The sequence below is a fragment of the Oryx dammah genome, unplaced genomic scaffold (genome assembly GCF_014754425.2).
Source record: "Oryx dammah isolate SB20612 unplaced genomic scaffold, SCBI_Odam_1.1 HiC_scaffold_11077, whole genome shotgun sequence".
In the NCBI taxonomy this organism is placed as follows: Eukaryota; Metazoa; Chordata; class Mammalia; order Artiodactyla; family Bovidae; genus Oryx; species Oryx dammah.
The window spans coordinates 6,618,119-6,644,392 of NW_024080471.1; the positions used below are offsets into that span (position 1 = coordinate 6,618,119).

Here is a 26,274-nt window from a genome sequence, read left to right on the forward strand (position 1 = left end):
CACACACACACACACACACACACACACACACACACACACACAGAGAGAAAAAGTAAAAGGCACACCTCTCATTTCTCCAGTGTCGGTGGTGATTTTGTCCACATTCTACCTCTCACCTCTCCCTACCCTCATGCCCAACAGTGGCAATACTTTATCAAGGACCGTAAAAATGTTCACATTCTTTAACCCAGTAATTCTATTTGGGGAAGAAGATTGGAAGAAATAATGCCCAGAGAGAAAGAGCAATATTCACTGCAGATGTTTTCAAATAATAGTGCCCCAAAAGGAAACACTCTAAATGTTAACAGATGGGAAATGCTAAGATTAATTAAGTGCTAATAGGTGCAATGTTTGCAAAGTAATAATTATGAAAGCTTTGTCACAACATGGACATTATCATGCTATCTAGAAAAAAAGTGAATATAAAGTGGTGGTGGCTGAGTGGTAAAGAAACCGCCTGCCAATGCAGCAGATGCAGGTTTGAACCCTGGGTCAGAAGGATTCTCTGGAGAGGAAATGCAACCCACTTCAGTATTCTTGCCTGGGAAATCCCATGGACAGAGAAGCCTGGCAGGCTATAGGCCATGGGGTTGCAAAGAGCCAAAGGCAACTTAGTGACTAAACAACAACAATGTAACCTCTAATGGCACCTCTGTATAGAATATTTGCATATATGAGCAGATTAGAATACACACAAAAAAGTTGTATTTCAGGAATGGACTTCTGTTCAGTCGCTCAGTCATGTCCGACTCTTTGTGACCCCATGGACTGCAGCACACCAGGCTTCCCTGTACATCACCAACCCCCAGAGCTTGCTCAAACTCACGTCCATTGAGTCAGCAATGCCATCCAACCATCTCATCCTCTGTTGTCCCCTTCTCTTCCTGCCTTCAATCCTTCCCACCATCAGGGTCTTTTCCAATGAGTCAGTTCTTTGCATCAGGTGGCCAAAGTATTGGAGTTTCAGCTTCAGCAGCAATCCTTCCAATGAATATTCAGGCCTGATTTCCTTTAGGATGGACTGGTTGGATCTCCTTGCAGTCCAAGGGACTCTCAAGAGTCTTCTCCAACACCATAGTTCCAAAGCATCAATTCTTCAGCACTCAGCTTTCTTTATAGTACAACTCTCACATCCACACATGACTACTGCAAAAACCATAGCTTTGACTAGGCGGACCTTTGTCAGCAAAGGAATAGTCTCAGACTGGCTTAAAAAATGTTTACACAAACACTTGAATATCATTACACGATTACTCTTTCTACAAGAGTATCCTGCTTGCCGTTAGAAGAAGACCACATTCTTTAACATCACCTCTAACATTTATTAGCTATTGAGACTTTGGGCAACCGTTTAAACTGCCCTAGTTTCCTTGCCAGTGAAATGAAGACTGTCATATCCCCTCACAAGGCTGCTGTAATGGTTAGCGCATGTTCAGTCACTCAGTCACGTCCGACTCTATGCAACCCTCATGTATGGTAGCCCGCCGGGCTCCTCTGTCCATGGAATTTTCCAGGCAAGAATCCTGGAGAAGGTTGTCCTTTCCTACACCAGGGAATCTTCCCGACCCAGGGCTTGAACCTGAGCCTCCTGTGCCTCCTGCATTGGCAGGCCAATTCTTTACCACTGGGCCACCTGGGAAGCCCTGTGATGCGTACGAGGTTGGTCAAAAAGTTCATTCAGATTTTCCATAAGATCGTACAGAAAAAGCTGATTGAACTTTTTGGCCAACCCGAGTACTTTGTGAATGGCACAGATGTAACCATCCTCTTTGACCACCAGGCGAAGAGTCAGCTGGTCCCCAACCTGGACCCATTTTCTTGGGCTTGAGGAGGATCAAGGGAGCAGGAGAAGGCAGGGAGGACCATCAGACTCAGTACAGGTCTCACACCTGTAACAGGAGACGGGGGAAGTGGGAGGGTGGGTGGGAAGACACTCAGGCTGTGGCATGACTCTTGGTCATGTGACCTGAAGGAAGTAACTGCACCCTGCAAGAGTGGGGCTGCTCATCGAACTGAGGAAAGTGGGGCCACGGCCTGATATGGCAGTGGGTGCAGGGGGCCTGCAACCAGTGCTGTCAGTCAACTGTCCTCGCTGTATCAGACCAGAGCAGCACAATTCCATGGCTACCACAACCCCCTGTTCCTTTCTCTCCTGCTTGAGTTCATCTCCATAATGGACTGGTATCTTTCCATCATCCCAGACACTCTTGTTTTCATGACATTTCTCCATGAATTCTATTTAAAGCACACTGATAGAGTAATCTTCTCAGAGGACAACTGCACTTATGTCACCACTCAGACACTATCAGTGGCTCCTCATTGCCTGAAAATATACCCCCATCTCCAACCTGTGTGATAAGCTGGGCCAGGCCTGCTCTTCCAGCCTCTTGACTCCCTAGACTGACCTTTCTTATCTATTGACTGATCATCAGGACATAGCTGCAATGTGATTGTTCCTAGGGTTGTTATTTAACCCAGAGAAAACACAGAAAGTTGGTTCTGGTTATGCAGTAAGAAATTGTACTTGGATTTTATCTTCAGGGAACGTGGGCTTGCTTTTGCAACCCAGTAGAGTTTCAAGAGGAGTGAATGGGTGTGTAAGAGGTTTGATAAGACCCCACTTGAGGTATTCTACAACATGGCAGCATTTCACCTGGAAAGGTGGAAAACCACCAGCAAAAATTACCTTCTGACAGCAAAGAGCTCACTAGAAAAGAAGGATACTGAAAGTTAGCCAGTGGAAGTAAGTTCGGAGAGGTACATTAGGGTCAAACTCAGCAGAACTCTGAATGTCCAGAGGGACAGCTGGGAGACCTGCCTAAAGTGAGGGTTTTGACATAGAAGTCTTATACAAGTCAAAGCTGACTAGCACAAGCACATTCCCTTTCTGGGAATGGCTGGCTGAAGAATTTTCTGGAATATCATTTCCCAAATCACCCCAACTGCCTCATGGAAAACCACATGGGCTGGTGGTTACTGAACTATTTTCAGGTGATGGCCAACTGTCCAAAGCCCTTACTGGGGCTCACTCAGCTCTGCCTCCCTGGCCCAATCGCTCTTCTTTGAACAGAGCGAGTCCACTGTTGTTCAGGAACTTGAAATCTGCAGTCCCTGGTGCCCCAGGGCAGCCGTGCCCAGACATTCAGTTGGAAATCTCCTTCACCCTGCACCACTACAGCTCACTCCTCCCTTCCTCAGACCTCTACTCCAAACACAGATCCTTGAATATGGCTTCCCTGATCACCCCAAATCAAACTATCTCTCACACCCACTTGTGTAAATTCTTTTTAAAAATCGGAGCATAATTGGTTTACAATGTTGTATTAGTTCCTGCTGTACAATGAAGTGAATCCGCTATGTGTATACATATATCCCCCTCCCTCATGGACCTCCCTCCCAAACCTCCATCCCACCCATCTAGGTCATCACAAAGCACTGAGCTAGGCTTCCTGTGACTGTGGCTCAGACCATGAACTCCTTATTGCAAAATTCAGACTTAACTTGAAGAAAGTAGGGAAAACCACTAGACCATTGAGGTATGACCTAAATCAAATCCCATATGATTATACAGTGGAAGTGACAAATAGATTCAAGGGATTAAATCTGATAGACAGAGTGCCTGAAGAACTATGGACAGAGGTTCCTGACATTGTACAGGAGGCAGTGATCAAGACCATCCCCAAGGAAAAGAAATGCAAAGAGGCAAAATGGTTGTCTGAGGAAAATTTACAAATAGCTACGAAAAGAAAAGACGTGAAAGGTAAAGGAGAAAAGGAAAGATATATCCATTTGAATGCAGAGATCCAAAGAATAGCAAGGAGAGATAAGAAAGCCCTCCTCAGTGATCAACGCAAAGAAATAGAGGAAAACAATGGAATGGGAAAGACTAGAGATCTCTTCAAGAAAATTGGAGATACCAAGGGAACATTTCATGTAAAGATGGGCTCAATAAAGGACAGAAATGGTATGGACCTAACAGAAGCAGAAGATATTAAGAAGAGGAGGCAAGAATACACAGAACTATACAAAAAAGATCATCATGACCCAGATAACCACGATGGTATGATCACTCACCTACAGCCAGCCATCCTGGAATGGGACGTCAAGTGGGCCTTCAGAAGTATCACTGTGACCAAACCTAGTAGTGGTGGTGATAGCATTCCAGTTGTGCCATTTCAAATCCTTAAAGATGACGCTGTGAAAGTGCTGCACTCAATATGCCAGCAAATCTGGAAAACTCAGCAGTGGCCACAGCACTGGAAAAGGTCAGTTTTCATTCCAATCTCAAAGGCAATGCCAAAGAATGTTCAAACTACCACACAATTGTATTCATCTCACATGCAAGCAAAGTAATGCTCAAAATTCTACAAGCCAGGCTTCAACAGAATGTGAACCATGAACTTCCAGATGTTCAAGCTGGGTTTAGAAAAGGCAGAGGAACCAGAGATCAAATTTCCAACACAGAGAAAGCAAGAGAGTCCCAGAAAAACACCTACTTCTGCATTATTGACTACACCAAAGCCTTTGACTGTATGGGTCAAAACAAACTATGGAAAATGCTTATAATAGAGATGAGAATACCAGACCACCTAACCTGCCTCCTGAGAAATCTGCAGGTCAAGAAGCAAAAGATAGAACTGGACATGGAACACCAGCCAGACTAGTTCCAACTTGGGAAAGGAGTATATCAATGCTGCATATTGTTACCTTGCTTATTTAACTTATATGCAGAGTACATAGGCGAAATGCCAGGCTGGATGAAGCACAAGCTGGAACCAAGATTGCCGGGAGAAATATCAGTAACCTCAGATATGCAACTACTGAGCCCATGTACCACAGCTACTGAAGCCCGCACACCCTAGAGCCCATGCTCCCCAACAAGAGAGGCCGCTGCAATGAGAAGCCGACACACTGCAACTGGAGCGTAGTCCCCACTCACTGCAACTGGAGAAAAGTTCACGCAGCAACAAAGACACAGCACAGCCCAAAGTCAGTTTTTGTTGTGGTTCAGCTGCTAAGTCGTGCCTGACGTTTTGCTACCCCATGGACTGCAGCACGCCAGGCTTCCCTGTCTTTCATTATCTCCCGGAATTTACTCAGATTCATGTCCATTGAGTTGGTGATGCTCTCTATCTCATCCTCTGCTGCCCTTTTAAAAGAATATAATATATGCAAGGGTTTACATTTCCAGCCGTAGAAAGAAACTGGTGTAATCATGTAACAGTGAGTGCATATATGAGATGTTTGGATGGCATCACTGACTCGATGGACATGAGTTTGAGCAAGCTCCAGGAGTTGGTGGTGGACAGGGAGGCCTGGCGTACTGCAGAACATGGGGTCAGACACAGCTGAGCAACTGAACTGAACTGATTGCTGCTGCAGATATCAAATGATTCTTTAAAGTACTAGGAAATCCTGAAACTGTTGACTTTTATTAAAGGTTGCGTACAGTGTTGGGTTAGGCTCCGTGAACTGAGTGAGAACACATGATCCTCACTCCAAGAAGCTTATATCTGGAAAGAAAAAACACAAAAAACAACTAGAGAGAAACATCTAGGTGTTAAATACACTTAGATAATGACCAGAGCAAAGTATGAAATTAAATATTCTATGATGTAGACTGTGATTACACCCTAGATGTATTTGAAACTATAAATTCTAAAATGGCCAGCACTCAGCCCATATTGTTCTAATGGGAGGCACAGCATAGATGTCACGTTCTCCCAGCCCAGGAAACGTGCAGTGAGTGCAGGGCTATAAATAGGAAATGATAGATAGTTTACAGTATACCCCAGATTTATGAAGCAAGATGATACTAATGACATTAGGGAACAGACACATATGTAAATAGGCTTCCCAGGTGGCGCTACTGGTAAAGGACCCGCCTGCCAATGCAGAAGAAGTAAGGCCTAAGGGTTCAGTCCCTGGGTCAGGAAGATCCTCTGGAGGAGGGCATGGCAACCCACTCCAGTATTCTTGCCTAGAGAATCCCATGGACAAAGGAAGCTGGCAGGCTGCAGTACCTAAGGTTACAAGAATCGGACACAACTGACACGACTTAGCACACACTTAGCAAGCATACATAAATAGAGCATGAACACTGTGTGTAATAAACAAGGGAGCAAATATATTTTGCAGATGGAAATTGAGGATGAAAGCTCCCCATCTACAGATAAGCAGGAAGGTGTGGTAGAAATATCAGCTTTGGTTTCAGATACACTAGAATTCAAACCCAGCTCTTCTACTAACTGTGTGAAACTGGGCATGAAGGAGTCTTTTGGGCCTAGAAAAGAAAACAACAGTTTCAAAGGCCCTTGTTGAATCATCTAACTTTGGAGAAAACAAAACAAAATTTTAGGTCCCGTCCTGATGCTCTAGGCCGGTTGCATCTGAGACTTATCACCCCCTGTCCGGAAACCTTCCACCCCCCACACCTGCCCAGAAGACTTATCACCCCCTGCCCAACTACAAATGCCATCTTAACTAAAGTATACCCAAAACATCCCACCTGATTAACGTTTCCCTTATCGCTTACACAAACCTGCCTATAAATATGGAGCCTCCCTGATCCCTCTGCACTCTCAGCCTGGTCCTTAGGCTGACTGTTGCCCCTCCTTGCCTGAATAAAGGTAACCTACTTCTTTGGGGTCATCTTTCCTCTTTCTGCCTTGGCCCGAACTATACCTTACATTCTTGGTGCCGAAACCCTGGAAGGGCGAGGCACTCAGCTCACTCTCTCTCACTCTCCCTCCCTTTCATTGTTTTCCCTCTTCCCAGAGTCTGGGAGCACGAACATCGCCAGCTCACTTTTCTGCCAGGGCTCAGGTTCCCCTCGGGGACGCCTAGTGCCTTCGTGAGCGTGAGCGGTGCAAGCCTTGTGCTAAGGCTTTATAGGTGCTTTGCGTACCCCCAGGCCTCGGCTCTACCCCCTCTCCCTCTCTCTCTCTCTCTGATGGCCTCCAGAACAGGGAACTCTTGCCATTCGATTGCTCTACATGGAACACTCCACTCAAGCCGGCCCTAGATTAAGGTAAGATCCGGACGGTGTTCTAGAGGCGCCCCAGAACTCAGTCCTCTCCAGGTCCCGGGGACCCCCGGCCCAGGGCCACTCTGTAGGCGACGGTGGGGGACGCTCCACCTCGACACAGAGCTCTCTTCTCATAACTCCTATTGCGACTACGAGTGACGACTGGAGCTCTCAATAGGACCCTCTGCTTGCCTTTCAATTATGGGGTCTGGCCAATCTGTCCCAAAAGATTCCCCTCTGACCTGTGTTCTCAAAAATCTCAAACCACTCTCACTCACTGAACTCAAAGCTAACCGTTTAAAACAACTCTGTACACAGATTTGGCCTCAATACCAATTAGTCAGCACATTTGACTTTAACATTCTTAAAAATCTCACCGACTTTCTTAAACGGAATGGCAAGAGGTCCCATACACCCAAGCCTTTTGGGCCCTTCGGAGCAGGCCCTCCCTATGCAAGCCCTGCTCCACCCACGAGGTCCTTCTATGCACCTTGCCTCCCAAGCAAAAGGGCTCTTCTTCCTCAACGAACCGCAGACCGCAACCTTCCCCACCCCCAGAGTTCGACCCAGGGCTGACGAGCCCCTTCCCTACCCGCTACCCTCTCCTTCCCCTTCATCCAACTCACCTACTGGCCCAGAAACCTCTCCTGACTCCCCCTCAACCTGCTACCCCATCTCCCCGACTCCTCCTCCCCCCTCCACACGTTTCCCTTGAGAGAGGTGGCAGGACCAGAGGGCTCCACCTGAGTCCATAAGCCATTTTCATTGTCATGCAGATGGCACCTGGATGGTCCCTATCCCTCACCCCTGACCTTCCCTTGGATCTACCCGCCTTAGACCCCCAAGTCTGGGACACTGATCACCCATCCATAGCCAAATATCACCCCCCCAGTCCACATTACCCTAAAAGACCCCTTGACTATAATCACCCAACAACAGTACTCTCTCACCCCTGAGGCCCACAAGAGACGTAAGCCTATCATAGACCGTCTTCTTCAAGCCTCTATCCTAATTCCTACCCATTCACCACACAACACCCCTATTCTGGCAGTAAGGAAGGGACCGAGCTCTTGGAGACTGGTCCAGGATCTGCAAAAAGTCAATGAGGCCATCACATCGACATTCCCAGTAGTCTCTAACCCTTATACCCTTCTGTCTACCATACCCCCGACTGCAACCCACTTCACTGTATTAGATCTCAAAGATGTCTTTTTCACCATCCCTCTCTAACCACTCTCCCAACTCCTTTTCGCCTTCAGCTGGAAAGACCCCGAGACTCACGTTTCCCGACAACTAACATGGACAGTTCTCCCCCAGGAGTTCAGAGACAGTCCTCACTTTTTTGGACAAGCTTTACAAATAGACCTACAGACACTCGACCTAGCCCCGCGTCATCTTCTCCAATACGTAGATGACCTCCTCCTTTGTAGCCCAACCCAAAAACTCTGCCTCCGACATACTGCCAAACTCCCTGGGGCCTTGGGATCCTGGGGTTATCGGGTATCCCAATCTAAGGCCCAAATAGCCCAGACAAACGTCACCTACCTGGGGCTCTCCATATCCTGTCAACAAAAAACTATTCCCCCAGACAGAATCCAGGCCTTCATTAACTGTCCACTTCCAAAAACGAAAAGGGAGCTCCTGTCTATCCTCGGCCTCCTAAACTTTTCCATATCTGGATCCCTACTTCGCCCTCATTGCAAAGCCGCTCTATGAGGCAACTAAAGGATGTCTGGATGAGCCCCTCTTTAACCCTTCCTCGCTGGCCAATCCTCTTCACCAGCTCACCCAGAGCCTCCTCCGAGTACCAACTCTCCACCTGCCAGATCACACCAGACCATTCTTTCTCTTTGCCCATTCCAACCAAGGACAGGCCCTGGGACTTCTGTGTCAGCGGGCCAGAGACACCTGGGCTCCCATAGCCTGTCTATCAAAACAGCTGGACATGGTGACCAAGGGGTGGCCTCCCTGCATACAGGCCATGGCTGCTTTCGCAGCCCTCGTACCCGAAACAAATCAACTCTCCAGACATGCCCCTTTAACAGTCTGCTCTCCACACACCTTCCGAGACTTACTATCACATCGGGCTTTCCTCTCCCTTCCCTCTTCCAGTGTACAGGTCCTACATGCCTTTCTCCTTGACCCTCAGCTCTCATTCTCCCCCTGCTCTCCACTTAACCCCGCCAGCTTATTACCCATGTCCTCTACAACAGACCCCCTCCTACATAGCTGCAGCCTAACAGTAGATCTTACCCAAAACCCCTTCCAACATTTAACAGATCAGCCCATCCTAGACCCAGACACCCCACACTGGTTCGTTGAAGGCAGCTCTCAAAAATCCCCCCTCTTTGCAGCAGGATATGCCATCATCCAGGGGGACCTTTGTCACAATCACAAAGGCAACTGAAGCTTCACCTCTGCCACTTCACACTACCTCCCAATAGGCAGAACTGATAGCTCTCATCAGAGCTTTGACTCTGGCTAAAAATCTAAGGGTTAACATCCACACAGACTCCAAATATGCCTATAACATACTTCACTCAAACATCCTAATATGGAGAGAAAGAGGTTTCCTAACCCAAATGGGATCCCCCATTATTAATTCAGACTTGATCCACAAACTTCTAGAGGCAGCACTCTTACCAAACAAAGCCACCTTCCTCCACTGTAGGGGACATCAAAAGGGAAGTCTCATATCAGCCTACAACAATGCTGCAGACCAGAAGGCAAAGGAGACAGCACTGTCCCATCCTTCCCTCCAGTCCCCTGTCACCTTAGCTCTGACACCTCCAGACCCTCCCACCACCAGAGAAATCCTCTCTTATCTACACTCACTTTTTCATTCCTCATCCAAGACACTCCAACAGTTCCTCTGTAACCACTTCCCCATATCCAATGCTGACCAACAATATTTAGATCACCTTACCCGCTCCTGTCAAACATGTCAACGTACTAACCTCAATTCCAACCTTAAACCGACATCCTTTCCAACCCATCAAATGGGAGGCAGCTTCCCAGCACAGGATTGGCAGATAGACTTTACTCTTGTGTCCCCGGTCCAGAGAGTCAGATACCTCCTGGTCCTTGTGGACACCTTTTTGGGATGGGTAGAAGCATTTCCCACTACAAACAAAAGAGCCCACACCGTGGCCCAACAGAATAGGCGAGCCCTGGACCTTCTCACCACAGACAAGGGAGGGACCTGCCTTTTCCTAGGAGAGGCCTGCTGCTATTTTGTTAATGAAATGGACATAGTCCAGGGTAGAGACAAAGAACTTAGAGACGGAATTGAACGCCGCAGAAAAGAGTTACAAAACCTTTGCAGTCCCCAAAACCTGTTCCAACAGGTCCTCCCTTGGTTGCTCCCTTTCCTGGGACCACTGGTACTTATCGTTCTATTCCTCCTATTTGGACCCTGTCTCTTCAATCTCTTTCAAAGGTTTCTCCAAAAACAGATTCGGGCCATCTCTCGAGATCAGGTCAAGACCATTCTTCTTCTCGAGAGCCTCACCCCAAGCTCAGAAAAAGGAGACCCTGGGCCCTAGGACGATCCTTCGTTCCAGACCCAAAATCGTTGCCCTTATCCAGCAGGAAGTAGCCAGAGAGATACAGTGCCCTTTTCCCCATTTTTTTTTATGATTTCAGGGTCTAGAATGAAGGAGTCTTTTGGGCCTATAAAAGAAAACAACAGTTTCAAAGGCCCTTGCTGAATCATCTAACTTCAGAGAAAACAAAACAGAACTTTAGGTCCCACCCTGATGCTCCAGGCCAGTTGCATCTATCTGAGACTTCTCCCCTGTCCAGAAACCTTCCCCCCCTACACCTGTCCAGAAGACTTATTACCCCCTGCCCACCTACAAACGCCATCTCAACTAAAGTGAAGTGACGTCGCTCAGTCGTGCCCGACTCTTTGAGACCCCGTGGACTGTAGTTTACAAGGCTCCTCTGTCCATGGAATTTTCCAGGCAAGAGTACTGGAGTGGGTTGCCATTTCCTTCTCCAGGGGATCTTTTCGACCCAGGGATCGAACCCAGGTCTCCCGCATTGCGGGTAGACGCTTTACCGTCTGAGCCACCAAACATCCCGCCTGATTAACGTTTCCCTTATCACTTACACAAACTTCCCTATAAATATGGAGCCTCCCTGATCCCTCTGTGCCCTCAGCCTGGTCCTTAGGCCCACTGTCGCCCCTCCTTGCCTGAATAAATGTAATCTACTTCTGTTGAGGTCATCTTTCCTCTTTCTGCCTCGGCCCGAACTATACCTTACAGGGCGCATTAACTTTTGCAGATCTCATTTCCCCTACATCTACTATAAAACTACTAGCTTGTGCAGTTGTTTTTAGTATTAAATCTGATGCTCCATAAAGCATCTAACAAAAGCGGGCATTCAACGAGGGGTGTCTGCTGTTGCTTTCTATCTTTCAAAGAAAGATAGAAACATCCCATGATGTTAAAGGTGTGTCTGTCTTTCCCAATAGACTATGAGCTGCTTGCAAAAGGGATTATGAGTTAACAGTCTTTGTATTTAGAATTCCTAGTACAGTGTCTGACTCCAAGTGGATTCTTAGTAATTGCGGAAATAATAAGAACCATGAAAAACACATTTAGATAATGATGGCTTAATATTAACTGAGTACTTCCTTTGTGCTCCAATTTGGTGCTAGGAGCATTTTGTGGATCATCTTGGGTAATTCTCATAACAATTCTTTGATTGTAGGTATGAACATTCCATGCAAATGAGAAAGATATAGAAACCTGCCCAAGTTAACAGGGATAGTAAATGGCAGAGCCCAGGCCTCAGATGGACTGGACTCCAAGCTACCCTGAACTGGCAGAGTGGAGAATGGCTCTTGCTTCTGTATTAGCGAAGGAGATTTCCATGGACCAATGGGAGTTTCAGAAGCTGTCTGAGTACTAAAAAGGCAGAGAATTCAGGAGAAGGGGTGAGATCATTCCAGGGGCAGGCTGCGGCTTCAGAGCCGGCAGTGATGTGAGATAAAAGGTGTGGGGAGGAGGTTTGGAAGGGGAAAATCTGAAGGGCAGGCGGGATGAGGCTGGCTGGGCACACACTGGGAAATTTGAGGCCGTTCAGGTGAGCACAGAGGAAGACGAGTCTCCTGGAGACCAGAAGCACAGAAATGGGTGGTGCAACAGCTGAGGCCACTATGGATAGGATGGGATAGAGTCAGAGGGCTTCCGGGGCAGGACAGAGGCTCCGGGGCACTGCATTTCTGGGAGGGAACTGAAGGAAAGCCACTGAATTTGGGAACAGACTGCAGGCTATGTTAATCACTCTTTAGCATCAAGGGAAACAATTGTGGCAATAATGGCTCCTCTTAACGTTGTGGTTAAGGGGTCCCTGGAGTCGGACCACCCTGGGTCCCCATACAGGCTTCCAGATGTGTAACTTTGGCAAAGTGATTTAAGCCTCTCTGGCTCTCTGTCCGTCTTCTGTATGTGGGGGTGGTTCTGTCTCCTTAGGTTATTGTGATTGCAAAACAAGGGTGTATTTCATTGACTTTCCTTGTAGTTTCTACTGGTTCAGGATTCATGTTCCCTAAATATCTAAATATGATACAGAATCCGCTGTTTATTGGGAGAATTCTCCCAGACTGGGTCCCAGGTCCTTAATTTTAGCTGGCAACAGGGCTGGGGGTGGGTGGGGGAGAAGGGAAGGATTGATACCCTGTTGACCTCTCCAGGTCAACAAGTCTAATATCAAACAAATGGAACTCCCAAAGTCCCAGCTCCCATCCCTTCAAAAGGCAGCAGAGGTTTTGCAATGCTCGGGAGAAATATCAATAACCTCAGATATGGAGATGACACCACCCTTATGGCAGAAAATGAAGAGGAACTAAAAAGCCTCTTGATGAAAGTGAAAGAGGAGAGTGAAAAAGTTGGCTTAAAGCTCAACATTCAGAAAACGAAGATCCTGGCATCTTCGAAGATCATGGTCCCATCACTTCATGGCAAATAGATGGGGAAACAGTGGAAACTGTGTCAGACTTTATTTTTTGAGGCTCCAAAATCACTGCAGATGGTGACTGCAGCCATGAAATTAAAAGACGCTTACTCCTTGGAAGAAAAGTTATGACCAACCTAGATAGCATATTCAAAAGCAGAGATATTACTTTGCCAACTAAGGTCCGTCTAGTCAAGGCTATGGTTTTTCCAGTGGTCATGTATGGATGTGAGAGTTGGACTGTGAAGAAGGCTGAACACCGAAGAATTGATGCTTTTGAACTGTGGTGTTGGAGAACACTCCTGAGAGTCCCTTGGACTGCAAGGAGATCCAACCAGTCCATTCTGAAGGAGATCAGCCCTGGGATTTCTTTGGAAGGAACGATGCTAAAGCTGAAACTCCAGTACTCTGGCCACCTCATGTGAAGAGTTGACTCATTGGAAAAGACTCTGATGCTGGGAGGGATTGGGGGCAGGAGGAGAAGGGGACGACGGAGGATGAGATGGCTGGATGGCATCACTGACTCGATGGACGTGAGTCTGAGTGAACTCCGGGAGTTGGTGATAGACAGGAAGGCCTGGCGTGCTGCGATTCATGGGGTCGCAAAGAGTCGGACACAACTGAGCAACTGAACTGAACTGAACTGAACTGAGGCAAAGAGTCGGACACGACTGAGTGACTGAACTGAACTGAGGCTCAAAGCTTTCCACTCAGTTTAAGCGTCTCTCCGCTCTCCCTTCCCATATCAAATTTATAATCAGGTTGTGTTCCTTCTTTCATCGTAATGCCTTTTAGATTCATTTTTTCCTCAATTTCCACTTTTTTTCCTCATCCTTTTTTTATTTTTCCTGTCAATGATCCTTGGATGACCCCTGCGTCTCTTCTTTTAAGCCAGGGCCAAATTAATGATCAAGGGATTATTTAGGATACAATTTCCACCTTTGTTTATCTCCCTTTGTCAAAAATTCTAAATAGTTCTGTGGATGTTAGAGAGAGTTCAAATTCCTAGCTGTGGTATTAAAGGTTTTACTAGGACTAAGATCCCTTTCCTGGGGGAACGGCATCAACTCCAGCTTCTAGAAAGTTCCTTCTCCAGCCCCCTGGGTGAAATTTTATCCTTTCTGGAAAACCTGATTTGATTTCCATATCCCCAGAGACGCTATCCTTGACCAGTCATTCCCGTCCTGACGTCCTTTATCACTTGGGGGGCCTTAGCCTGCCTAACTCTGAATGATGGCCTACACTCATGACTTTGACTCCGGAGGCTGGACCGGATTTTTGGCCCAACTTTCCATTACGGAGCACAGGATCCCACACTCAATGTTAAGTGGAAAGAATGGATGTTTGAGTCAACAGCCGTGGTCCTGGCCGGATCCCTTCTTGTTAACCCTCAGTATCTAGTACTCCCTCTTCCTACCAGTCTGACCATGTCAGTCCGACCTCCGGACGCCACCAAACAGCTTTGGGGTGGACTGTGTCCGAATGCGGGGCAGTTCCACGTCGCCGGATCTCTACGACTTAGCCTTGGGCCAAGGACAGTGGTGCAGAGCCCGGCACTCTGGTCTTAGCTCCCGGAGGGGCCGTTCGGTGGGAACTGGGTTGGTTTTGGGAATCGCGGCCTCTAACGCCCATTACCCGGCGGGGAACGAGGGCGACCGGACCCGAACTGCTGGGGGATTCGGTGTCGCCCCTCGCCCACCCCCTCACGGCCATTGGGCAGCCTCCGCGGACGGGGCGGGGCGGGGCGGGGCCCTCTCCATCTCCCCTCGGCTCCCCTCGGCTCCCCTCCCTTATTTCCCGGTGTGGGAACCTCGCGAGGCGGGACGCGCAGAGGGGCTGCCGAGGGGCGTCCGGTTACATCTCCGCCTTCCTCACCCTCCGGCCGCAGAGCTCCTCGGTTTGCGGGACGGCGCTCCGGGAACATGTTGGCCACGGTCCGCCGGAGCGGAGCTGCGTGGACGCGGGCGGTGCTGCTGCAGCTGCTGTTAGCGGGGCCTGGGGGCTGCCTGAGCCGCCAGGAGCTCTTTCCTTTCGGCCCCGAACATGGGGATCTGGAGCTGGAGGCCGGGGACGACCTGGTCTCTCCAGCCCTGGAGCTGAGCACTGCGCTCCACTTCTTCGACAGATCCGACATCGACTCGGTCTACGTGAGTGCGACCCCGGGCGGGAGGTGGGGGCACTTGGGCGAGAGGCCGCGAGGGGCTGAGGCGGCGTCTGAAGGAAGGCCCGGGCGGGCCGGGGCCGCCCGCGGAGCCGGACGGACCGGAGCGTCGTGGGCGGGCACGCGCACACGGTGGTCGCCGGGGCGCGGGGCGCGGCGCTCCGTCTCCAAGCCCAAGTGGGCTCCCGCCTCCGCCCGGCCAGCCGACGCCTCCCCGCCGCCTGGTCACGATCGCTCGAGGAGGGTCCCTGGGTTCTGGGGAGCTCGCCCCGTCTGCGCCGCCTCGTGAGCGCACTGCCAGGCTCCAGGACTCTGTGACCCGGGACCCCGGGACCCGGGCGGAGTTTCCTCTCCCGCGGCAGTGGGCCGGGAAGTCTGTCCGCGTCGCGCCATTGTCCCCTGCTTTTGGGGGACAGGACCCGGTCCGCTTGGGACCAGGAGCCGGATGAAGGCCAGAGCTGGGTAGCAGCTGGCTCGCGGGCCCCGGGATTCCTGTAGGTGCCAGGGCGGATAAAGACCGCCAAGCTCAGCTCTCGGCCCGGGGAATGCAGTCGACAGTCCCTGCATTTGTGTGTGCGGACTCCGGATACGTCTTGGCAATGATTCTGCTCTGTGTCCAGAGTTCAGGGCTGGGAAAGCAGAGCGCCCCGGTGATCCAATTTCCTGTAGCCAACCATTGTCACCATGGGGGGTGGGGAGCCAGATGGGGAGAGGGACAGGGAGGGACCTTTCGCTCTCTGGGGCCTTCTCCGGACTGGCTGGGCGCGGGGACGCTGTCAATTTGGTAAAGTACTTTCGTGCCGCCTCCTGTCGCTGCCGCGCACCATGTGGATTTCATATAAAGCTGTGTGCATTCCAGAAGAGGGGCGGGGGAACAACTCCAGCAGCGGCTGGAGCCTGTCCTGCCCCTGAAATGGCTCTGCTGGTCTGATCCCGGCAAACTGCGCCCGGGACAACACCCACGTGGAGCTTGTCGGCTTTGCAGAGAAAGAATGAGTCCTTGAATTCTCTGCCCATAGAGAGTGTCCCCTTGCTATCCCCACCGCCCTGACCTCCTTGGGCAGTCTGCTGTAGCCTAGAAAACTCCCTCTTAGGTTTTTAAATGTGCAAGATAAAATCCACAGGATTGCCAAGGAAATCAATTCTGTTGAAATAAGAGTTAAAATATTTTTAAAAAATTGTTTGAAGTAAGATATGTCATTAAAAAAAAAAAGAATTATATTAAATAACAAGGTGAAGCAGTGGCTCCAGTGTATGGTCAGCTAATGACTGAACTTTCAAGGTCATGGGACTGTAAACAGTATTCAGAGACACCTACTATACACCTACACCTCAGTTCAGTCAGTTCAGCCGCTCAGTCCTGTCCGACTCTTTGCGACCCCATGAATGGCAGCATGCCAGGCCTCCCTGTCCATCACCAACTCCCGGAGTTCACTCAGACTCACGTCCATCCAGTCCTACACCTACTATAATGACTGTATAGTCGTAGGAGCATATCTGTGACTTCTATTAGTGGCATAGTCATTAAGCGCTAATAGAGTTGTTGCCTACACTTACAATGGAAGGAAATGCTAAATTTGGGTTATGGGCTACTGAAAATTAAGTTTATTTTTCTAAGTTAACAGACCCATGAATTCTATGGGGGGCAGGTAGTCGTTGGATCCTAAGTTCAGAGCCTCTATGTTAAATTAGGGCTCTTCTCTCCTTTACTTGTGGCATCAGGCTAAACACATTACATTCTACAGACCTGGAAAATCGGTTGTTGAAAAGTGACTCCTGTCAATCCACCCCTTCTGAGCCTCTTTGTTTGTTTATAAGAATCTTTATATATTTGGCTGCACCGGGTCTTGATTGTGGCATGCAGAGTCTTTAGTTGCAGACTATCTTTTTTTTTTTTTTTTCAGTTGTGGCTTTGGAACCCTTAGTTGTGGCAGATGGGATCTATTCTCTGACCAGGGATTGAACCCTAGCTCTCTGCATTGGGAGCGTGGAGTATTAGCCCCTGGACCACCAGGGAAGTCTCCTGAGCCTATTTGGGGTTTTAATCTACATATCAAGGAGAAAGACTCCCAGAGCTCTCTTCACATCTTAACTTCTGTGCTACAGGTTCAGTTCCCAGGAGGGACCCTGAGATAGCGATTGTAAGTGAAAGCGTTAGTCACTTAGTCATGTTGGACTCTTTGCAACCCCATGGACTGTAGCTGGCCAGGCTCCTCTGTCTGTGGGACTCTCTAGGAAGAATATTGGAGTGGGTTGCCAGTCCCTTCTCCAGGGGATCTTCCCAACCCCAGGATCAAACCCAGGCCTCCCAAACTGCATGCAGATTCTTTACTGTCTGAGCCACCTGGGAAGCCCTGAGATAGAGCTTAGCAGGCAGGTTATTTCATTAGGGGGAGCTCCTCAGATCCACCCCTGAGGAAGGGAGGGCAGTGAAGTAGCTGAGCCGCAATGAAGGTCAGCAAGATGCCTGCCACCCCTCTGGGAGCTCTTGAGGTGGGATAAGCCTTTCAAAGCTCTCTCAAGTCTCCTGAGAAGGTGATCAGTGATTAGATTGGGGCTGCCCTGGAAGGAGTTATGACCCTTGGGTGAGGCAGTTTTTTCCATGGAAACAAGAGGTAATGTCAAAGAGGAGGGCTGTGGGCTGCATTCCCAGGAGCTGAAGGGCGATCTGGTGCCATGTCACAGCGTCCACCACTATCTGTTGTGTAGATGCTCTTTTAGCTGGTGGAAACCCTTACAGGGCTCTGAATGAAAAAGCGAATTGACAGGGAGTGTGAGTATGAACTAGATGGTCTGTACTGTTCTGGGCACTAGATTAGGAAAAAGAAAGGAAGGCCATCGAAATGGAAAACAGTTGCTGGGTGAGTATATCTACATGTGTCAGGGTCTAGCTAGTCTTACATTATTTAATCCTCACAGCAACTTGCCCCTCTTTTTTCAGATGAAGAAATAATAATTAGTAATTACTCAAGGCCATAGCATCAATTAAAAATGCCCAAGCTAGGATATCAGCCCAAGTCTATGTCTGACTCATAATGCTTTCAACATCAACCCTAAAACATGCCATGGACCAAAGGGATTGCTGTGAATTAGAGTAGTGAGGGAAGATTATACAGAGATTACACTTAAGATTTTTTTAAAATTTAAATTTATTTATTTTAATTGGAGGCTAATTACTTTACAATATTGTATTGGTTTTACCATACATCAACATGAATCCACCGCGGGTGTACATATGTTTCCCATCCTGAACCCCCCTCCCTCCTCCCTCCCTGTACCATCCCTCTGGGTCATCCCAGTGCACCAGCCCCAAGCATCCTGTATCCTGCATCAAACCTGGACTGGCGATTCGTTTCTTATATGATATTATACATGTTTCAATGCCATTCTCCCAGATCATCCCACCCTCTCCCTCTCCCACAGAGTCCAAAAGACTGTTCTATACATCTGTGTCTCTTTTGCTGTCTCGCATACAGGGTTATCGTTACCACTTTCTAAATTCCATATATATATGTGTTAGTATACTGTATTGGTGTTTTTCTTTCTGGCTTACTTCACTCTGTATAATCGACTCCAGTTTCATCCACCTCACTAGAACTGATTCAAATGTATTCTTTTTTTTTTATTTTTATTTTTACTTTATTTTACTTTACAATACTGTATTGGTTTTGCCATACATTGACATGAATCCGCCACGGGTGTACATGAGTTCCCAATCCTGAACCCCCCTTCCACCTCCCACCCCATATCATCTCTCTGGATCATCCCCGTGCACCAGCCCCAAGCATCCTGTATCCTGCATCGAACACAGACTGGCGATTGGTTTCTTACATGATAGTATACATGTTTCAATGCCATTCTCCCAAATCATCCCACCCTCTCCCTCAGAGTCCAAAAGTCTGTTCTATACATCTGTGTCTCTTTTGCTGTCTCACATATAGGGTTATCATTACCATCTTTCTAAATTCCATATATATGTGTTAGTATACCGTATTGGTGTTTTTCTTTCTGGCTTACTTCACTCTGTATAATCGGCTCCAGTTTCATCCACCCCATTAGAACTGATTCAAATGTATTCTTTTTAATGGCTGAGTAATACTCCATTGTATATATGTACCACAGCTTTCTTATCCATTCATCTGCTGATGGACATCCAGGTTGCTTCCATGTCCTGGCTATTATAAACAGCGCTGCGATGAACATTGGGATATACGTGTCTCTTTCAATTCTGGTTTCCTCAGTGTGTATGCCCAGCAGAGGGATTGCTGGGTCATAAGGCAGTTCTATTTCCAGTTTTTTAAGGAATCTCCACACCGTTCTCCATAGTGGCTGTACTAGTTTGCATTCCCACCAACAGTGTAAGAGGGTTCCCTTTTCTTCACACCCTCTCCAGCATTTATTGCTTGTAGACTTTTGGATCGCAGCCATTCTGACTGGCGTGAAATGGTACCTCATTGTGGTTTTGATTTGCATTTCTCTGATAATGAGTGATGTTGAGCATCTTTTCATGTGTTTGTTAGCCATCTGTATGTCTTCTTTGGAGAAATGTCTATTTAGTTCTTTGGCCCATTTTTTGATTGGGTCATTTATTTTTCTGGAATTGAGCTGCAGGAGTTGCTTGTATATTTTTGAGATTAGTTGCTTGTCAGTTGCTTCATTTGCTATTATTTTCTCCCATTCTGAAGGCTGTCTTTTCATCTTGCTTATAGTTTCCTTTGTTGTGCAGAAGCTTTTAATTTTAATTAGGTCCCATTTGTTTATTTTTGCTTTTATTTCCAGTATTCTGGGAGGTGGGTCATAGAGGATCCTGCTGTGATTTATGTCGGAGAGTGTTTTGCCTATGTTCTCCTCTAGAAGTTTTATAGTTTCTGGTCTTACATTTAGATCTTTAATCCATTTTGAGTTTATTTTTGTGTATGGTGTTAGAAAGTGTTCTAGTTTCATTCTTTTACAAGTGGTTGACCAGTTTTCCCAGCACCACTTGTTAAAGAGATTGTCTTTAATCCATTGTATAGTCTTGCCTCCTTTGTCAAAGATAAGGTGTCCATAGGTGTGTGGATTTATCTCTGGGCTTTCTATTTTGTTCCATTGATCTATATTTCTGTCTTTGTGCCAGTACCATACTGTCTTGATGACTGTGGCTTTGTAGTAGAGCCTGAAGTCAGGCAGGTTGATTCCTCCAGTTCCATTCTTCTTTCTCAAGATTGCTTTGGCTATTCGAGGTTTTTTGTATTTCCATACAAATTGTGAAATTATTTGTTCTAGCTCTGTGAAAAATACCATTGGTAGCTTGATAGGGCTTGCATTGAATGTATAGATTGCTTTGGGTAGTATACTCATTTTCACTATATTGATTCTTCCGATCCATGAACACGGTATATTTCTCCTATTAGTGTCCTCTTTGATTTCTTTCACCAGTGTTTTATAGTTTTCTATATATAAGTCTTTAGTTTCTTTAGGTAGATATATTCCTAAGTATTTTATTCTTTTCATTGCAATGGTGAATGGAATTGTTTCCTTAATTTCTCTTTCTATTTTCTCATTATTAGTGTATAGGAATGCAAGGAATTTCTGTGTGTTGATTTTATATCCTGCAACTTTACTATATTCATTGATTAGCTCTAGTAATTTTCTGGTGGAGTCTTTAGGGTTTTCTACATAGAGGATCATGTCATCTGCAAACAGTGAGAGTTTTACTTCTTCTCTTCCAATTTGGATTCCTTTTATTTCTTTTTCTGCTCTGATTGCTGTGGCCAAAACTTACAAAACTATGTTGAATAGTAGTGGTGAAAGTGGGCACCCTTGTCTTGTTCCTGACTTTAGGGGAAATGCTTTTACCTTTAAGATTTGAAAGACAGGTACAATTTCATTAGACGGAGGCAGAAATGGAGAGGCCAGAAATAGAAGATACTGCTGGGGCAAGTGCATGATGGTGGAACAAGCTTGGCAGGTGCTGGGAAAGTGAGGAATATGACCCCACTGGAGCAGAGTGTTTTTGTTGGAATAGGAGGATTCTTCCTGGGATAGACAGGTGGGAGTCAGAAAATAAATGTATCAGCCAGCTCTTGCTGTGTAACAAACAACCACAAAACCTCAGTTGCATGTAACAATAAGCATCTGTTGCTCATGTGTCTGGAATTAGTAGACGGTGGGTTCATATAGGGTGGCTTCAGCAGGAGCAACTGGGATGATCTGGTTCTACTCTAGGCAGGGAGGTGGGAAGTGTCTATCATTTATCATAGCTGTTTTGCCTAATGTGGTAGCCGTTTAGCTATGTATAGCTATTTTAAATTAAATTAATTAAAATGAAATAATATTAAAATTTCAGCTTTTGAATCGCAATAGCTGACATTGCTGCTGTTGAATGTATGCATTACCACTAAAAATTCTATTAGATGGTGATGTTTCAGAGGGTCAGCATGTTCTTTTTTCATGGGGATGTCAGAAATGTAAGAGAGTAAGCGGAAATGCATAGTGCTTTTTCAAGTCTTCTCTTTTGGGTCACGTTTCCTAACATCTCACAGACTAAAGCAAGTCTCATGACTGAGCCATGGTGGGGCGAGGGGCCATCTTGGTTGCCCAGCTTGCTCTTGTAGACAGTTGCATGATAAGATCTATTTCTCCGTGTGGAAAAACCTCATATTTTTCAAGTGCAGTCCCGGTGATGAAGCCAGTCATTCTTTGGACCCTATCCTGGATAATGAGTGGCGAGTGGGCCAGTCTGTAAATCTGCTTAGCCAGCTCGCTGAGCCAATGAGCATATTCCATGAGCTCTGCTGCCTTGGCCAATGCTGTGAACTCCCCCAGGCAAGAGTTCTTCAAAAACACAATGCATTTGTACAGAACAGTCAAGACATTTGCTTCTTTTGTTTGGAATCTTATTACCTCGGTTTACTAAGGCTGGTTATCTCACGCTGACTGAAAGCTCTAATTGCCTGTAGGCCAATAGAAGAAATTCTAGAATGTGATTCAATTGCATATGATATTCTTTATGTCTTGATTCATACACATGGTGAAATGAATTAGTTATTATTTAATATGTTCAGTTGGTGTGGGAAATAAAATTCTTCCTGTGATGGAAAAACAATGAAAGGATATCCTTGGAAGAAAAAAGATTATATCCTGACTCTCCTGACTCATCTCATCTTCCTTGTGTACGACTGTCTGTCTGTGTCTCTCTCACACACACACCACATCTTCCACAAATTGATTTTCATTATACCACTTACACATAGGAATCTTTCCTTAGGTAGGGTAAATTTAACTTTCCTTTTAAGATCTTCTAACATTCTTCCAACTTTTACCCTACCTTCTATGCCAATATAGGCTGCTCATTTTCTTCAAAATGTGCTTCATTCCCACCAAGGGATTACCAAGGGATTCTTGTGTGTTGCATGGGACTGTGCTAGGCGCTGGGGCCCTAAACCATGTGAAATGCAGCTTCTGAATATGACCAGATCCGTGCCCTCCTCCAGGAAGTCCCAGTGTCAGGAGGGAGCCAAGAGGAACAGGTGGTCCCAGTGCTCTGCACTCAACACTTGAGGAGCTCAGAATCTCCAGACAAGCTCCACTCAACCAGCTTCAGTCCCTGACCCCTAGTAGGTTTGAGCTAAGTCCTTGAAGCATTGTACTGTGATCATTGCTGATCTCATCCTCTATTCTGTCTGTCCACAAACAAATGACAAAGCCCCTAACGTTGTAGAGTATGGTGCATTTCCTTTGTTCAGTTTTTCCTTTCTTTGGGGATTATAACCAAACTCTGTGGCTTCATCTGCCTGCTCCATGGCAGCGTCTCTGGGTTGTGTTTAAAGCACTATCCTGAGGCAATGTGCTCTAAAACTGGGCTTTCTTCTCCACTGAGAGCAGAGATCACATCTTTTTTTTTTAAAAAAAATCCAAACCTTTCTTCTATACTTCACTCTTGGTATTAGATTTTTCAATATTTATTTTTGTTTATTCATTTGACTGAGCCACATCTTAGTTTCTGCATGCAAGGTCTTTAGTTGTGGCATGCAAATGCTTAGTTGCAGCATGTGGGATCTAGTTCCCTGACCAAGGGTCAAACTTGGGTCCCCTGCATTGGGAGTGAGGAGTCTTAGCCACCGGACCACCAAGGAAGTCTGTGGTGTTCAATTTTTTGATGTAACTTTTGAGAAACATGTTTCATGCACAACAAACTAATGCTACTCTTTCAAAGACATCAACAAAAAGATGTCCCTTGTACACGTAATATACAGAACCATAAAATATGTCAAAATGGAAACTCCCTGCAATTTCTTAATGTACTAGGAAGTATAGCAAAGCAAAATAAAGCATTACAGATGAATAGTGTTTAGACATTCTGGCATATATAGTGTTCTTAGTGTAATTGGAATGAAACTTTTCTGTATATACACACAAAATATTTTAGAAGCAAGTAAAGTAAACAGAAGCACCAGTTCTGTAAATTACTCTTGATCATGCAGGCAAGCAAGTCTCATATAGTTCATGGTGTTTCACTGAGGCAACACTTGTGCCCACAGAACCTACTGACTCCGTGGCAGTTGCATTTGAGATCAAGACCAGCTTCATCTGCCATTTCCTTTTTTCCTATTATTTATTTAAAAAATGTTTTATTCGGGTCTAGTTGTTTTACAGCGTGGTTTTAGTTTCTACTGTACAGCAAAGTGAATTAGCTGTATGTATACATATATCTCTTTTTTTGGATTCCCTCGCATTTAGATCACCACAGAGCACGGAGTAGAGTTCCCTGTGCCATACAGTAGGTTCTCATTAGTTATCTGTTTATCAATAGTGTCATCGATATAGTGTCATCTGCCATTTCCTGAAGCCACATGCTGCTGCTGCTAAGTTGCTCAGTCGTGTCCGACTCTGTGCAATCCCATGGACTGCAGCCTACCAGGCTCCTCCGTCCATGGGAGTTTCCAGGCAAGAGAACATACCCACTTGGTTTTGTGGTGGTGTTAGGGTGTGGGACTACTCGTTGCGTCTTCCTTTTGTTGTGTTTGAACCTTCAGCATTTCCAACTGGTGTTCTCATGTACCTATGCTAAGTCACTTCAGTCGTGTCCGACTCTGTGTGACCCCATAGACGGCAGCACACCAGGCTCCCCCATCTACCTATCAGGGCAAAATCTTTTCAAGGTTCATATTTTTAGTGTAGCATCTGCAGACCCAACCAGCAGCTGTGAACTTTGTCACTTTGCTGGTAGTTTGAACTTCCTGCTGCCACAGCAGGAAGCCCAGTGTTCATGCTCAAGAAATTAATTGCTTGCTTGTATAGCTACAGCTGATTCATGTTGATGTATGGCAGAAACCAACACAGTACTGTAAAGCAATTATCCTTCGATTAAAAATAAATAAAAACAACAAAAAAGAAATTAATTGTTTGGCTCTTCTGGTGGATTGCATTTTCAACATGTGTTCTTGTAACTTCTGGATTGCTCTTCTGAATTGGTTTTTTAATTTTGGCCTTTCCAACCTTTTATAATTTCTCGTATGTCTTGGCACTCCGATTAAGTTCTTTTTTAGCAGACTACAAGCTGATTAGATGCTTCTCTATATTCAACATGTTCCCATGACTTCTTTGGGGAGGCTAGAGTCTGGGTTTGATGGGAGGTTGCATGCACCTCTATCCTAGTTGTGAGTGGCTTGCAGGCCAGCCTGGCTCCCTGAGGTTGTTGCATGCCTCTTGCCATCACTCATGGACCTGCTGCACTTACTGGCACAAAGGAAGTTTATGGTTAAGTCCAAGACCACCACCCATGGTTATGCAAGGGGCTTGCAGCACAGGGCTCTGGCTGAGAGGACAGACTGGCTAAAATCCAGCCCACAGGCCACTCACCAAGCCCTGAACCTCAGCATGGGCCTTTCCATTCAGAGAAAAGAGTGCCTGCTTCTATTTTGCCTAAAGGCCTCCTATGATCTCACAGTGGCCCTGGCTAGGTCATAGAATACTTAAGAGAGTATTAACTTCCATCAGAAGTGAAAAGGAAATTGATGAATCATGTTGATTAACTGATTAATAATTGAGGTCCAGTCACTTCATATATCACCCGGTTACTATTCCAGACCTCTTTTTATTATTAAATGAAGAGGTTTGACAGGATTGTCTCTAAGGTTCATTTTATCATGGATCTTTGATGTTCTCTGATCAAGTGACCAGATGTTGAATAGGTACCTTTACTCGCTCAGTTGCTTCTGACTCTTTGAGACCCCGTGGACTGTAGCCTGCCAGGCTCCTCCATCCATGAAATTTTCCAGGCAAGAATACTGGAGTGGGTTACCATTTCCTACTCCAGGGGATCTTCTTGACCTAAAGATCAAACCCGTGTCTCTTGAGTCTCCTGCATTGGCAGGTGGGTTCTTTACTGCTGCACCAGCCGGGAAGCCCTATTTCAGGACACTGGCTGTTTCTTATAAAATGTAGTGCAGGGTTGAAATACATTGTCTAGTCATTCAACAAATACTTAATTTGTTGCCTAACATGCCAGGACCAGTGCTAAGCTTTGGAGCTAGAGATTGAACCCAGACCAGTGTTGTTTTTGCTCTTCATAGTCTAGTGAGGAAGAAGTATCAGTAGTGATACAGGTCATTGACCAATTGCCACTATGATAAGTGCTATGAAGAAGAAGTTCATGTATTGTGGTGAAACTGAGGTAGGTGGAGGGTCAGGAGGATCTTCTCAACCTGAAACTGAAGCCTGGAAAAAGAGAGTTAGCCATGTGAAAAAGGGAAAGGTCAGGATGGTGGCTCACTACTGAGTGTAAGACCAGGAGTATGTAGAGAGGAAAAGCTTGGCATGTCTTTGGGGTGGGATGAGAGCCAATGTGAGTGAGAGTGGTGGGGCAAGAACTGGAGGAGCTAAGTCAGACTTGGACACGCCAGCTCAAAGCCCTCCGAGCATTTCCCTTTGCACTTGACATCCAGCTTCTCACCACGTGTCTGCAGCTTGCACGGTGCAGCCGCGCTGGCTATCTGCCCTCATCCTATTACCCTGCTCTTCTCTCATGCCAGACTGCTGCCTCGCCAGCCACTTTTTCTTCCTTGAGTGCAGCCAGCTTGTCCCACCCTGGCGCAGGCTCTTCTCTCTCCTCTGATCTCCATGTGTCTGCACCTTCCCG

The 26,274-nt window shown here is 46.6% G+C and overlaps 1 protein-coding gene and 1 long non-coding RNA gene across 3 annotated transcripts in view; one reads left to right on the forward strand and one right to left on the reverse strand.

The window, feature by feature from the left end:
- LOC120860489 overlaps positions 1-6,700 on the reverse strand; it is an 18,823-nt gene extending 12,123 nt beyond the window's left edge. Inside the window, exon 1 of the long non-coding RNA XR_005720338.1 lies at positions 6,397-6,700. This is a non-coding gene — a long non-coding RNA (uncharacterized LOC120860489). The remainder of the gene's footprint in view (positions 1-6,396) is intronic.
- Positions 6,701-14,785: 8,085 nt separating this feature from the next.
- The window catches only part of LOC120860490 (nidogen-1), a 98,686-nt gene continuing 87,197 nt past the window's right edge, over positions 14,786-26,274 (forward strand). For both annotated transcript variants that reach the window (XM_040236307.1, XM_040236308.1), the window contains exon 1: positions 14,786-15,138. In XM_040236307.1, the coding sequence (XP_040092241.1) occupies positions 14,914-15,138 (225 nt within the window). In that variant the 5' untranslated portion in view covers positions 14,786-14,913. The remainder of the gene's footprint in view (positions 15,139-26,274) is intronic.